The sequence below is a fragment of the Lactuca virosa genome, chromosome 9, assembly GCF_052849685.1.
Source record: "Lactuca virosa cultivar CGN04683 chromosome 9, Lactuca_virosa_CGN04683_v6, whole genome shotgun sequence".
NCBI classification, from domain to species: Eukaryota; Viridiplantae; Streptophyta; class Magnoliopsida; order Asterales; family Asteraceae; genus Lactuca; species Lactuca virosa.
In genome coordinates this window covers 28,268,514-28,284,599 of record NC_136434.1, presented here as the reverse complement: position 1 = coordinate 28,284,599, position 16,086 = coordinate 28,268,514, and the positions used below count along the sequence as shown (strand labels likewise).

The following is a 16,086-nucleotide window of genomic DNA, read 5'->3' as shown; positions in this document are numbered from 1 at the left end:
ATATCACTATATTTATAATTTTGTTGCAATATCAACCAAATGATTGTTACCATCAATTTAGAATGTTACCAAAATAAATGACATGGCAATATTGTGACGTGGAAGTCACATCACACCATCAATCTAGCATTGCGTGCACAAAAGAAAAGTCAGTTTAACCCATGGCCGCGACGCGACCCTCTATAGGGCGTGACGCGACAAGGCAAAAACATGCTTATAAAAGGTGGGTCACCTATCCTCATTTCTTTCCACCAATTCTTCCAATTCTCTCTCCCCCCTCACGAGATTTCGGTCAATCGTGATTCAAATTCTCGTTCTGTAATATAATTAGCGAAGCTCTGGAGATTTCGGAAGGATAATTAAGGAAAGGAATTAAACATCGAAGTTATGCTCGCGACTATGTGGACCTCGTCAAATTAAGTAAGTAACACTTACTCTTATCTAACCTACTTAGTTGTTTCAAAAATATTCTGGTGAATTAGTATATTTATGTAACTCTATTCCAACAGCTCTCACATTCTAACATACAATGGACATATATTGTCACAAATAGTATAGTGAGATAACTTACCTGAATATTTTTAAAACAATTAAGTAGGTTAGATAAGAGTAAGTGTAACTTACTCAATTTGATGAGGTCCGAATAGCCGCGAGTAGAACTTCAATGTTTACTTCCTTTCCTTAGTTATCCTTCTTAAACATCCAGAGCTTCGCTAACTACATTACAGAACGAGAAGTCGGATCACGAGGGATCGAAATCTCGAGAGTGAGAGTTAAAAGAATTGATGGAAAGAAATGAGAAGAGGTGACCCTCCTTTTATACGGAGGTTTTTGCCTCGCCGCGTCACGATCATTGGTCAGAATGACTTTTCTTTCGTGCACGCAAAGTTGGACGTGGAGTCAGTTGCATTTAATAAAATGTCGCGGCACATAGAGGTGTGATGTGGCTTCCACGTCACAATATTGTCATGTCATTTATTTGGTAACATGCTAGATTGACGGTAACCGGTCATTTGGTTGATATTACAACAAAATTGTAAATATAGGGACATAATTGAGAAAAAAAAACACAGTGTCAAAATCGTAATTTTGATAAACATAATGACTTTATTGCAATTCGAGAAAAGTGGTTAGCGGAAGAACAGATAGAACCGGTCATTTGGTTGATATTGCAACAAAATTATAAATATAGTGGCATAATTGCGGGAAAAAACTCGGTGTCAAATTCAAAATTTTATGGTAATATAATGACTTTTATGTAATTTGCCTTTTAAATATATAAGAATGTATTATCCAATAAAAATAACTTGATGTGTACTTCTCAAAAAAAATTATCTATAAAATTTTAAATTATAATATATATTTTGAATAATTGTTCAAAAATATATTTTCTTAAACGTCTCGTCTCTTAAAAACTAAACGGTAAAAACTGATCCAATTGAATTATAATTCGGTTGGTTTGAATCGGATTTAAATTTAGTTCGAAATATTCGGATTCACATTTTGAAAACCGAAATAAATTTGGGTTCATTTGATTGGTTCGGATCAAACCAATACATTCAAACGAACATTAGGAGTAACTCAAGAAATGAGGATAACATGTGAGACTGCTAGACTTTGAAATCACTCCTATCAATAAAGTAATCTCACAAAATTAAAGTAGTTTCACAAAACCATTTCATAAAACAGATTGTTATTTCGTGATATCTGTGAACCATTTTATGATTATTTCTTGAACCGTACTAATGAGAAAAACTGAAAAACATTCATATCTATTAAACAATGGCAATCATCAACAAGAACGAACGCACATATTTAAGACATACAAACGAACATATAAAAAATTGTTTACATGATTACACGAAAAAGAAAATACTCCAGTCATGCTAACGACCTCAACCAACCAAGAATCCCAAGGAGACCAGCATCTAATATTGGTGACTTCTTTTCAAGTCCTGCAGATACAAAACAAACACATTAACAACAACCTAAAACATTAAGCTGTAGGCTACCAATAACTTCTCTAATTTAATAATAATAATAATAATAATATATAAATAAATAAAAATATTCGCACTCACCAACATCTGCAGCTACTCGATGTGCACACATTACTCCCGAAAAGGCTACCGCTATAACACCTTGTCCTGGAAAGCAACTATCTCCCACACAATACAGACCATTTATAGCCTACGTGTACACACTCACACAATTCAATAATCAATAATCAAGACAACCATTAAACCATGAAAAACACGTATTTATTTAGTATTTACAATCCAAAATTGACAGTATGTAATGTATATGTTAAACGTGGAATTTCTAAATTAAACTTACGGTGGTATTAAAAGGCATTCCCAATAAGCCCTTGGGCACGCCACGTGGCATTGGCCCGTACGTGCCACTATCACGAGCAAGATACCGTCTGTGTGTCTTTGGTGTGCCCACCTGACAAAGTTTGTAACGGTTAAGGTCAAGGACATTTTAGTCATTTAACATTATTATATCAGGGAAGAGGGGAACAAGTGTAATGATTAATACCTCTTTAAATTCGATGGAGGATTTGAGGCCTGGAAATAGTTTCTTTTCGAGTCTGCTGATGATTTTGTCTGCAACAAGTTCCTTCTTTGCCTCGTAATCTTTTGTGGAAAGCCCCTATATGTTTTCCCAAAACAACATCAAATTTAAATGATAAATTGGGTAAAATTTTGAAATTATTTTAAACATTTCACTATCAACCGAAAACTTCTATAGTGATCCACAAGGTTCTGTCTATTTCTTTTTACTCAAGGATAACTAACTTACAACATTTAACTAACTATGGAAACCCTTCTAGGGTTAAGCTAAACCTAACTGTTCATTGGCCATTGTAATCATTCCCCATTATTACGCTATCAACTCTGATTTGCAAAACTCCTCCAATCTCATTACGCATTTTAAACATCATTTATCCAGAAAAAAAAGGGCCAAAGATTAATAATTACCTGCCAGTCCTCTATGGACGAAGTCGTAAATATGTGAAGAATATGACGCCCTTTTGGAGCCAACGATGAATCAAGTATAGTTGGAATGCTCAAAAATATACTCCCATAAGGCTCCTCTAAGTTTTTCCAATCATCCTAAACAATTTTTTTATAAAATCAAGATTTATTCTCTATGTGTAATGAGATCCAAGCGAAGACAAAAAATAAATAAATAAGTGAGTACCTCAAGAACAAAATGGTGGCAATCAGTGTCAGGTGGCAAAACCTCAGCTTTGACCCCCATGTGAATAGAAAGAAAAGAAGGCGCTTTTACATAAACTTTTTGGAAATTTTCTTCTTCTTTTGGTAGATCTTGCTTTTTCAAAAGCTTGCCTACAAAAAAAAAAAGATATAATTTAATCATCTAAATTGTTGCGTATAAAGATTATCATAGGGCTTATAAGTGAATACTAACCGAAAGTATCCCATCTAGTAGCATTTGAGATTATGGTTTTCGCAAAAAACTCTCTTCCATCCGACAGTTTAACTCCTACCTACAACAATTTAGAAACGACATCAAACATCATATTATATAAAATTCAACATTATTTTATTTGTATTCATCTCATGAAAGTTGCAACGTTGTATTTGACATGAAATGATTAGAATACCATTCAACAAACATAACACTACCAGTTTACTTGTAATGAAAAGTGAAAACGAAGGGAAAATATGTCATTTAAACATCAATAATCGAACAAAACTCACTGCTTTTCCATTGTCGATGATAATGCTTGTGACATTTGCTTTATAAAGTATTCCACTTCCATGATCAACTAAACCTTTTGTCAAGGATTTTGCAATCCCTCCAACCCCACCAACAGGGTAATTAATACCTCCAAAATGTCGGTCACATAACACCTAACCAAAACATAAGGTTAGAAACCCAAGGGTAAAAGTGGAATTTAAACAAATCAACAAAAAGAAGCTTGATGTTTAGTTACCATGCTTGCATTTATCATGGGTGTCTGTAAAGCATTAACAGTGCTCACAATAAAACACTGCATGAATCGAACAATCAGTATTTAGCAAAAAAGAGTAACAATCAGAATATTCTAGAACCTAGGAAACAGGAAACAGTATCAGTCCACCTCAGCATCTATGAATGCGAGAACTTCTGGATCTTTAATAAAGTTGCGAGCGATGCTTCCAGCATTTTGTGGCAAATAATAAGCTATAAAAGATACCAGAAAACATACAATTCACATTCAGAAACTTCTTAATCAAAAAATCATATTCATTACCGAAAAAGGGTATAAAAATGTAGGAAATAGTATAAGCAAATGGGGAAAACACACCTAGTGTCAAGCATTCCACGGGCTTTTTGAAAAACTGTCCAAATAAATATATAGGTTCCTCGAGGGATTTGAGTTCCAGTGAATTCAATGCGTTGAAAATCTGAAAAATACATATAAAAAAGTTTTTAGCCAAAGTTTAGGTTAAAATCCAGGGTGAAAAACGAACAAATTTATGTTGCAAACTTGAAATCACCTTAATCAAAAGTCAAAACCGACCTTCCAGCATTCGTTGTAGAATTTGTGAATCCCTTCCTTTTCGTGTGGAAATTTACTCGTAAGCTCAGAAATGAAATCATCGTATCCTCTATGTACTTGAACAGAAAGGCTATTTGGAAGATGAAAATGGACGGTGGTTGGATCGGGTATCACCTCCATTTTACACCCGACTGCCGCCAGTGCTTGAGTTATTAAGTTCAAATTTCCCTACAACAAAGCGAAAGGAATTCCTTTGGTAAATCACTTATAATGGCTGAATCAATTCCATCAACAATCGAAATTAAGTACCTTGTCGCTGAATCCGAACATCACAGATGATCCGACATCAAAAGTGTAACCATCCCTTTCATAGAACCCAGAGCTCCCACCAGGAATCACATATTTCTCCAGAACCAACACCTTGGCTCCCTTCACCGCCAATTGCGTTGCCGCCACCAATCCACCGATCCCTGAACCAATCACAATTGCGTCATAACCACCACCACCACCGCTATCCTTGCTCTTCCCCTCTGTCACATCGTCTTTCTCCATTACTTTACTAACATCCATCACCGATTTTGCCCTAACAGAGAACAAATTATTGTTTCTTTTCACTGATTTGAGGAAGCCCATCTCCTGATTAGAATAATTTCCGGTTTTCAAGGGTTTAGAACAAGAAACACTCTGCTTTGACCCTCTGGGCTCATAAAGGACACTGTAATTTAGGGCTTTTGCCTTCTTTGTGCACATGGATTCGTAAAGAAAGCCTGGATTCCCCAACTGGCTAGCCTTGAAATCAAGAAAAAACTGGGAATTTGGAAACCCTACAGTTCCGGCTTTGGAGTTACTGAAACTGCTCACCTGCATCTTTGAGAGCGAAAAGTGAGTTCTTTCGCAAACTTGGGAGGTGGGTTTGAAGAAGAAACTGAAAACTGAAAGTTTCGAGACAATTGGTTAGGTAGTTCAGGTGGGATGCTTATGAGGTGCGAGAAGAAGAAGGGGAGGTGGTGTTGGATGAGTGCCATGATGATGATTCCAACCAAATAGAAAATGATCCGGTTAGTAGATGAGACAAAAATTCACCCAAATTCGAATATTTATGTATTTATTTGTGGTGCCTCTCATATGGTATCTTGGATTCTTGGGGTGGTGTGGTTAATATCGAAATCTATACCGATATAAGCCTGCTCGCAACATTGGGCTTCTGATTTAAAAAGATACTTGGGTCGTAAACATGTGGGTTGGGTTCAATACATCGAATTAACAAACTTAACCAAAACTCCGGACATAATGTTGTGTTCCTTTCTAAGAGCATTGGGTATGGGCAACAACCATACCCACTCACAACGCAGCCACGTCACCATCTTCTCTCCACAACGAGATTAGGGGATGGTGTTCTTCATTTTATACCCCGTTAAGGTAAAGAGAACAGAGGAAGAAAGAAGAAGAAAAGCAGAGGAAGAAAGAAGAAGAAGACGTGTTGTTGTACGTTGTCGTTACCACGAGAAGCAACAAAACGAGCAAGAGAGGCGGTGTGCCTCGCGTTAAGACGGCGTTTTGGGCCTTCCACGTAGGCAATAACGGCGTGCAGGGTGCCCATACCGTCTGCTCTAAGAGAACCGAAAGAAAGTAGAAAATTTGAGAAAATGAAATAATAGAAAGGAAGATGAAAGAAGAGAGAGAAGAGAAAGGAGAATTATTGATAATTTCTTTTAACTTTCTTTTAAAAATTGAGGAACAAATATAAAGTTTTTCTCATTTATAAATTTTACCTTTTAAACCCAATATAAAAAATAGGGAAAATGTCACTAAAGCCCTATGAACTTTCATGTTTTGGTTTAAAATGTCATTCATTTTTATTTTTGGTATTATAAGGGCGTGAACTCAAAATGTTTTGCTTTATAGGGACATAAACCTTATAATTTTGATTTAAAACAACACTGACCGAAAATATGAAGGGGTAACCCCGTATCATTGCTTATGTCGCAATCTAGTTGGCACTTTGGTCCCAATAACATATCTAGTGAGCTTACATGACATGGATAATTCATATTAAATTTAATTTCTGTAAATTAAAAAAAACTCATTTCCCTTTCTCCAAACCACCAACGTAACATTCTTTTTCTCCTTTCTTCTTCTTTATTTCGGAAAACCCTAAGTGCTCCTTCCTTCTTGTCGCCGACGAAGACCTAATCGCCATGCCAGACACCTCCTTCTTTCCGGAGCCATCACAACTCTGAAAGTCTGAAACCACCAAAATCATAGTCGCAAAGCAAACATAGGTCTTGAAAGCAACATAAGGCGCACAATGGGAAGAGGAACTGATAATCGTTTGCCTTTCTCCCTTTCTTACTCCTGCGAGGTTCCTCTCAATACTGTCTTGATCCATCACATGGAACGAGCTAACCATTATCTTTCCACCAAAACTAAACAATGTCACAACACAACCCCTAACAACAACTCAAATTTTCTTCTTTAAAAACCCAAAAAAAAGAACAACAAATGAACACTTACCCAAATTTGTTTGTAACCCATCTCCAACCCACCACCTGTGGTTCTGCCGAAGCCGTCGTCACCACAACAAAATTTGACATCCATAAGAATAAGACAGCAGCGACGTCATTGCTATTCACCCTAGATTCACAACTAATCCAGTTCTGGTATAATTTATGAGCAAATAAGAAAAATTTTCATACTGTGAAGTTCAGGACAAGTTTGAGATGGTAACACCACCAACAATATTGTCTTGATCCATCACATGGAACGTCGATCCTTTTGGCAATTCCATTCCGATTTGGCCGGCCAAACCAGATTGCAACTATACCGTACCGCCATTCGATTTTGTAGATTCCTCAACATCACTTGATTTGTGCAAGAAATCGGCACCTTAATTATGTTAGTCGGCCCCATTCAAGGAAACCCACATAATCAAGAACCCTGGAACGATGGGTATGAGTTGAATTTGTAATTTAATTTCTTTTTTTACTAATAAAAAGTCATGTCATCAATTGGAAACCGTCTATTGCAAGTATGGTCCTTTTTTAATAGGTAATATGAACTTTATGCCTTTAAACTACCTAAAAAAATATTAGGGACTCTTTAAAACAAAACTTGAAAGTTGGTTGGGCTACAATGACATTAACCCATAAAAAATATCATACAACCTTTATAATCATGATTTTATTCGACTTCCTTCAACAAACATAGTCATTTCCTTCGTTTTTTGTCTTTCGAACTAACAAACACAAAAGTAGAATATAACTTACCATTCACTTCCTTTTCTTTTTATTTTCTTTCTCGTTTCTTTTGTTAAACTTGAAAACGCGTTGTAATTGCTCAATCTATGGTAAGAAGGATGATATATAGTTGATCTTCTAGTTCTATTTTTTTTTAATTTTCATTTTTCTTAGATTAATCAGTGATTTCTGTAATGTGATGTTTTAGATTTTAGACTTTAGATGATGATTATCAATTATTTTGACTTGATACTGGTTAAATGATTATTTATTACAAAGTATCTATTTTTTTTTTATCAATTTATGAAAATATACATAAAAAACATGTAACCCAGTAGCCATTAGGATTGGAATAACCTCTTCCAAACAATGGTCCATTAGAATTGTAATAACATCATCCTTTGGAAAGTAAACGTGTTAACTTGGCGAGTAAATTACCGACGACTACCTACATTGGTAAATGTATATACAATTGTTATTGGGACTACCTATTTATGCAAACTTTGTAATGGTGTGTTAGTAAGTAAAGTTGATAACTAGCCAAACCAAAAGCACACAAGACACAATATTTACGTTGTTCGGTCAAGGTGACTTCCGTCCACGAGCAGAAGGGGGGTATTTTTTATTTCCGAGTTCTGAAACAGAGGTTACAAATACAATTTTCACAGAGATTCACCTAACACTCTAGAATTCAAGATACAAAATGACTTAGCATGCGTCCCTATTTATACTTGAGGAATTAGACCTAAAATCCTAATGGGCCAAGCCCGTTGGCCCATAGGCCCATGAAAGGTGGCACCCAATCATATTTCGCTATGCAGCATCTTCTAGAACATTCATCTATGTCATACAACCCATGTGTCACAACCAGGAAAATTCTATACATTTGTAAACATTAACAATGACAAAATTATAACCAAAACTTGAAAGCAATGCAAGATGTTTATTCAATGACAGCAAAATTCCATCAAACACTCTATATAAACACTGCAAATGGTCAACGAAAAATTTGAAACCCTAAAAATTCCGGTTTAAGTCCATTATGGACTAGGATTTCCTTATTGGGCCTAATGGACCAATAAGTTTCCAATGTGACGAGTTTGGGCTTAGAACCCTTAATTGGGCTCTAATTCAACCCACCTTCATGAGATTTAACATTTTGGGGCCATATTGGGCCTAAAATGGAATAAAGTACTCTGATAAGCCTTATCGGGCCATAACTAACCTAATTAGCTTTAATGGGCCATAAAACCCATTCTCTCATGCTAAATGGGTCGTGAACCATCCAAATAGGCCCAATGGGCCGAAAACCTCCTCTATGAACCTCATGATTTCGAACCAAGGCTAGAGGTGGGCCAAATTAATCAATGTTTCTTTTATTAAGCCCAACTCGGCCCAACATCAATTAACAAAAAAAAAGGAAAAAGAATTGTGATAAGAGTGGACTTAGGAGGTGCCACCTCCATATTGTCCATCATGTATCCATGCAAGACTTACACTTCCCCATGCACCTATCATTTCAATCCTTCTCTCCTCTCTTCTTCTTATCTTCGGCCGAGAATCAACACACACATACATTTTATCGAACTCCTTCTAAGTATACATTCAAGAACACCTCTCCTCTTTCATCAAGAAATTTCGAGACTTAGAAGCATTTCAAGGAGGTTTCAACCAAAAATCACTTCAAGTTACACTCTAGTGGTAAGATCTTACAAATTTAACGACAAAACAGATAAACTATTCAAGGATTGGGTCCAATATCGATTATTGGGCCCGATATAAACAAGACATGTATATTGGGCCTTGGTGACCCAATTACATGCCCGGCGGGCCTTTATTAGCTTCGACATGCTATTGGGCCTTAGTGGCCCATTTGCATTGCTAATATGGTCCTAAACATTCATCATATGCTTAATGGGCTGTAACGCTCGTAGATCAGGGCTAGTCAATTTAGAGACGATAAGCATCAAAAATGACTTTTTGATGGAAGATTATTTAGAAGGATTAATCTTAACCAAGTTGTAGTATATGTCTCAAGGTTTCCGGATATATAAAGATTTTCATTAGAAACGATCGTTTTATTAGAAACGAATTGCTGCCCGATTTTCGGATTAATCTTAACCAAGTTGTAGTATATGTCTCAAGGTTTCCGGATTAATCTTAACCAAGTTGTAGTATATGTCTCAAGGTTTCCGGATATATAAGGATTAATCTTAACCAAGTTGTAGTATATGTCTCCCGGTTTTATTAGAAACGATCGTTTTAGGAAACGAATTGCTGCCCGATTTTCATTAAATCAGGTGAGTGTGTAGTCACTTTCATCTTACACATAAATATGAAGTATTTTATATAAAATACGTAATATGTGTATATATGTTGTTTGTTTCTTTGAGATGGATGTTGAATGAATGTTTTATACATGTTTAAAATGATTTAAAATGTATATATATTTTATCTTCAAATATGTTAGGTAAAACATGGGTAGATAAAGTATGAGGGATAAAAGTACAGTATAGATGTACGTTGGTAGCTATGAATTTAGTACAGTATAGATGTACGTTGGTAGCTACGGATTTAGTATGTTTGCAGTTATGGACTTAGTGTCTGTTGTATAAATCTTGGCGACGATGTGACTTCGTGCCTATTAGATAAACCCTGGTGACGATGTGACTTCGTGCCTATTAGATAAACCCTGGTGACGATGTGACTTCGTGCCTATTAGATAAACCCTGGCGACTATGAGACGTAGTGCCTATTAGATAAACCCTGGCGACTATGAGACGTAGTGCCTATTGTATAAACCCTGGCGACTATGTGACGTAGTGCCTGTTGTATAAACCTTGGCGACGATGTGACTTCGTGCCTATTTGACATAAATTGCTAAGGGAAAGCAATGTTGTCACCCCGATGTTTGTTTTATTTGACATAAATTGCTGAGGGAAAGCAATGTTGTCACCCCGATGTTTGTTTTATTTGACATAAATTGCTGAAGAAAGCAGTGTTGTCACCACATTGGATGTTTTATTTGACATAAATTGTTGAAGAAAGCAGTGTTGTCACCCTATTGGTTGTCTTATTTGACATAAATTGCTGAGGGAAAGCAATGTTGTCATCCAGGTGTTTGTTTTATTTGACATAAATTGCTGAGGGAAAGCAATGTTGTCACCCCGGTGTTTGTTTTATTTGACATAAATTGCTAAGGAAAACAGTGTTGTCACCCCGATGTTTGCCTTATTTGACATAAATTGCTGAGGAAAACAATGTTGTCACCTTATTGGTTGTTTTATGTTAGGTTGTCTTGTTTGACATAATTTGCTGAGGAAAGCAAAGTTGTCACCCCATTGGTTGCCTTATTTGACATAAATTGCTGAGGAACCCCCGAAGCAATGTTGTCATCCCTAATGAAAATCCTTAGGCTAGGTCCCTTGTGATAGTTGTTTTAGGGACGTAAGGTGAGGATAACGGGAATGGGTAATTAGGGTTGTTTTTGGTTGATGAAATTAATAAATTATTTGTTGATTGATAATCTTAAAGAGTTTATTATTTATTGTGGGTTGAAAACCATATATGCTCACCAGGCTTCCAAGCCTGACCCACTCAGCTTTTTATATTACAGGTAGTGGACCCCGAGCATAGTCGGATGATGACAATGAGTGATTTTTGGATTATAGGCCAGTAGTTGTAAATAACTGATGTAAGGCTTATAATGTCTTGTTTATGCTTTTGATCTGTATCGGAACATGACATCCCGAGGTTTTAATATAAAATGAGAATATATATTGCTTAAAGAAAGGTTTTGATAAATTTTTATCATGTTTTGTTTTGGGAACAAATTCCGCAACATCTTTTAAAAAGATTTCTCTGATTTTATTTTAAAAAGCATAAACGAAATCGGTCTTTTCTGGCAGTGAAATTGGGGATGTCACATGGGCTATAACGTGTCTGTAGCATACTCGACAGCCTGTAATAACATACAAAGTTAGGGGGCCTCCGTTGTCCTCTTTTTTTTGTCTGTTAGGCTTACCTTAAATTCACGTAAACATAAATCGGGTTATAAAACAATGTTATTCAATTTCATTTGGATTTAGTGAGAAATAACGGGTGGCACAAATAAGTATCGGTCGTAGTCTGTAGTTATAATCAGAGTCTCCTGGAGGGAGAGCGAGAGTTTGTGTATAGATTTATACGGGGGTGACTCCCCCACACCTGAGCTGTTCGCTACAGTTAGACTCGGCCAGTCTAGGGTGACAAAATCTTAATTCAAAATCGGCATTCGATAAAATGCCAAGACAGGTGAATTAGTCATTATTATGCATGGTTATAACGACTCACATAGAGATCTATTACCATCTAAATAATCATGGGAAATCATATTCATATGTTGAGACGTTGCAAAGTGATTTTACACTAATACAAAATTATCATACTATTTAAATCGGAAAACATCGGGTTTTCCGGGGAACGACATTTTTACTCCTACTTACAACAACTATGATACAAGGAACAATTATGAAAGGCATTTCACTTTTACTTGTTTTGAAATCATAGACACGTATACTTATGAATCATCACACCTTTTTCGTAAACAGTTTTTGTTACAGAAAATATCAGATTTTTTGGGTTTTACGAACAATACAAAACATTTTTACATCAAACCTGCTTATAAACTCACCAACATTATATAGGTTGACCGTTTTCAAAATAACTTGTGTTCTCAGGTAACCGTTAGATTGAAGAATGATCAAGCGTGTTTCTGAAATGTCTTTAGTGTAATGTCAATCGATAAACAATTTATGTTTTGGATTATGTAATGTAAACAATGTACTTGATATGAACAATGACGGTTGTAATGTATTAATGCATGGTGATGCTTATGTTATGTTTCATGTATATTCATTGTGATGATATTTCAATGTAAGTCACACGAGCCCTCGGACGTTTCCGCCGTCTGGTTCGGGGGTGTGACAGGTTGGTATCAGAGCTTTGTTTATAGTGAACTGGCATATCTAACCACACATTGATATGCAACTATAAACCCAAAGAGGGACTAAATAACTCTGAACAAAACAAATAAAATATAATAATAAACACTCTTACTTGTGCGACTTAGAAAAATATACATAATAACAATTCAAATAAGACATTGGGAAAATTTTGACATCTCGGTTAAGCCATGACTGTTCACAGTTGTATTAGGGATGAATGTAGCCTGATCAACTGCGTTTCCTTCAGAATACAACTATCGCATGCCATGGAGCGATCGCGATAGTCAGTAACCCTAAGGAATACCCTTTTGATACCCAGAAAAAGAAAAATTCATTTCTACAAAATTTATCCTCTTTACGCGTTCCTCATCACAGTCACCATGGAGGAGGAACAGCAAGGCATACAGTTTCACCAGGCCCTGGTGGCCCACGGAATGATTGAAGACGACCCCGAGGAAGGACAAGGGGCAGCACACGACATTGGGCCCGACGAGTACACTGACACAGACTACGAGTTTGATGGGACTGATGACAACATGGAGGAGGGAAGAGACACAGACGAAGCTCCCGTCAAACCACCTGCCGACGAGGCACACCAGGACCACCCTGACCCACCAGGAATTCCCGTGGGTAAGGATCGTTCTCTGGAGGCAGAGGCTGCCGCACTTCGGCAACAACTATTTGCCATGGAGGCACGAACCGTGCAGGCTAAACTGGAAAGAGATGAGGTCATCGGGGAGATGACCGAGATGGCTCAGATGTTGGCACAACATTTTGGGATATGAGTTCACCACCACCGTTAGACATCTCCTAATGTGTTTAGAATCAGTAGACCCCCTACTAGTGCTATGTTCTCTTATGTTTACCACGTTATGTACTACCGACTCCATGTTTAAGTGATTACACTACTCATAGAGTCGTTATGCTGCCAAACTTTGTACCCTTATGTATGCCCTTTTTTTGGCAAATTTTCATGTATCAAAGGCGGATATTATTAGTGGAAAATATTATGTGTTTTATCGTGATGTTGTTATCTGCTATGTGTTTTATATTCTTATTATTTGGTGTAAATCTATGGAACCACTTAGATGCAAAATCGATTCACGGAATTCCCAACTTAAATACAACACGTACTCAACATCTTTATGTTTCATAACAGCAAGATGCCGCAAAGACCAAACCGTGGAAACAATCAATCACCGCCACCACCAGAAATCAACCCAGTTGCATTTCAAGCAGCTATATCTGCTGCAGTCACAGCAGCACTGGCGCAGATTCACAATGGAAACAATGATGGAGGCAACGGACAGGGGGCCGAAAGTTCAAACAACGGGATGAACCAAGGACCTACCAAGACATGCTCTTACAAAGATTTCACCAACGTCAAGCCACGAACCTTTAATGGCACAGGGGGAGTAATAACCCTGAAAAGATGGATTGAAAAGGTGGAATCGGTGTTCGAGATATGCGGATGTCCTAAAGAAGTCAAGGTGAAGTTTGCGGCATGTACATTTGTTGATCAAGCCCTCACCTGGTGGAATGGACATATGGAGGCTATGACTCTTCCGGTGGCTAATGCCATGTCATGGACGGAATTGAAAGAAATGCTAATGGTTGAATACTACCCGCGTGGCGAGGTTCAGAAAATGGAGCAAGAGTTATGGAATCTCACCGTCTGAAACTCCGACATCGATGCCTACATATCCAGGTTTAGTGAACTATCTCTATTGTGCCCTAGCATGATTACCTCGGAAGGAAAGAAGATCGAACGATTCATCTGGGGATTAAACCCCCCAATTCAAGGAAACGTGATAGCCGCCAACCCCAAAACCTTTGACAGCGCCAAGAGGATGGCCAAGAAGTTGTACGACCACAACAACAAGAAAAGCGAAAAAGCTTGGGAAACGTAAAACAAGAAGGAGAGTGACAACAAGAAGGGAAAGAATAACAAGCGGAAAGGACGACAAGGTTCAGAGTCGTCAAAGAAACAACAAACAGTGACAGTTCATGCTGCAACCACCCAAGTTCCCTCTACACCACATGCTCCAGCCTCATCCACCCCAAGTGCCCCTAAGCAGTATTTCAGAAATCTCCCAAAGTGCAACAAGTGCAATCTCCATCACAATGGCGAATGCATGGATATGCATTGTACCAGTTGCAACCGAAAGGGTCATACGACAAGATACTGTAGGACCTATCCTCCCCAGAACCAGTGTAACGCCCGTGTTTCGGGGCTAAGCATTTTTAGGTGATGTAATAGTCTAGGTCAACTATTGTAACTATTTTTGAAGTAATAAAGATGAAATATTTGAATACTATGTGAATTATGTGCTTATAACTTAATTATAAATGTATAATTAATAAAAAATAAAAATAAGCGTCAAAATTAAAGTGTGATATAAACCCGATATCTTTACATAAAGTTTTAGTGGCCGAAACAAGGATTTCGGGGATATAAAGAACGCCGAAATCCGAGTTATAACAAAGAAGTTATGACCCGTCGAAGTTTCACGACGGAACCGGAACGATACCGGGAAGCGTAAATAGTGAATTTACGATAGAGCGACTTTTAGCCTTAGCGATCTAAACGAAAGTCGTAGAATATGTTAAACCGAGAGCGTCCATAAAAAGAACGCCCAAATCTGACTTCGTATGAGGAAGTTATGATTTTTCGAAGTTTCGGCTTAACAGTGTACAGCCCGAAGTTCGAATATTAGACCGAGCGGTTTTTAGCCGACACAACCTAAACGAGAATCGAAGATCTCGTAAATAGTAGTGCATCGATAAAAAGACAGACGAAAACGGACGTCGGATGAAGAAGTTATGAATTTTTAACAGACCAATCCTGTCCCGACCTGTTAAAAATATAACTTTTAAAATAAAGTCAAAATTAGCCGATGAAGTCTAAACGAAAGTTGTAGAGTACGTTCCCGCCTACGCGTGGATATAAAGAACGTCGAAAACAGAGCTCGTATACGAAAGTTATGATTTTTAGAAGTTAAGTGTGCAATTTGCGAAACTATGATGACGTGGCAAGATCCTAGCCGTTGCTTGCTCCCCACGGTCTCGCTTCGGATGAAGGACACGTCCCCCCTTCGCTACGCCCCGCGTCCGAAACTGGGTACGCCCGACGTACTTGATCTTGTGCGGTCCGAGAGATGGCCACGTAGCCCCACCGAAGCCTCGCCACCTGTACCCTATCCGAAGTTACGCCCCGCGTAAGCCAAGGACTACGCCCAGCGTACGTCCGAGGCTGGCGCCTATAAAAGGGCTGCGAAGGCTGCCGAGGAAATCACACCAATTCTCTTTCTCTCTCTAATTTCTTTCTCTCTCTAAGATCCCAAACCAC

At 37.7% G+C, this 16,086-nt stretch overlaps 1 protein-coding gene across 1 annotated transcript; it reads right to left on the bottom strand.

The window, feature by feature from the left end:
* Positions 1-1,746: 1,746 nt before the first annotated feature.
* On the bottom strand, positions 1,747-5,584 carry CRTISO (carotenoid isomerase). Its single transcript, XM_079070824.1, has 13 exons — positions 4,826-5,584; positions 4,538-4,744; positions 4,322-4,421; positions 4,115-4,197; positions 3,968-4,024; positions 3,732-3,884; positions 3,439-3,517; positions 3,208-3,356; positions 2,985-3,119; positions 2,542-2,655; positions 2,338-2,448; positions 2,082-2,190; positions 1,747-1,955 (listed from the first exon to the last, which is right to left on the bottom strand). Exons 1-13 carry the CDS (start codon positions 5,381-5,383, stop codon positions 1,882-1,884), a joined length of 1,929 nt encoding a protein of 642 aa, XP_078926950.1. The 5' UTR covers positions 5,384-5,584; the 3' UTR covers positions 1,747-1,881.
* Positions 5,585-16,086: the final 10,502 nt, after the last annotated feature.

Coding starts and splice junctions, on each gene's coding strand:
- CRTISO (XM_079070824.1), bottom strand. CDS start 5,383: ATGCAGGTGAGCAGTTTCAGTAACTCCAAAGCCGGAACTGTAGGGTTT. Junction 3,120..3,207: donor GCCACCATTTTGTTCTTGAG/GTACTCACTTAT, acceptor AAAATTGTTTAG/GATGATTGGAAAAACTTAGA. Junction 1,956..2,081: donor TCGAGTAGCTGCAGATGTTG/GTGAGTGCGAAT, acceptor TTGTATCTGCAG/GACTTGAAAAGAAGTCACCA.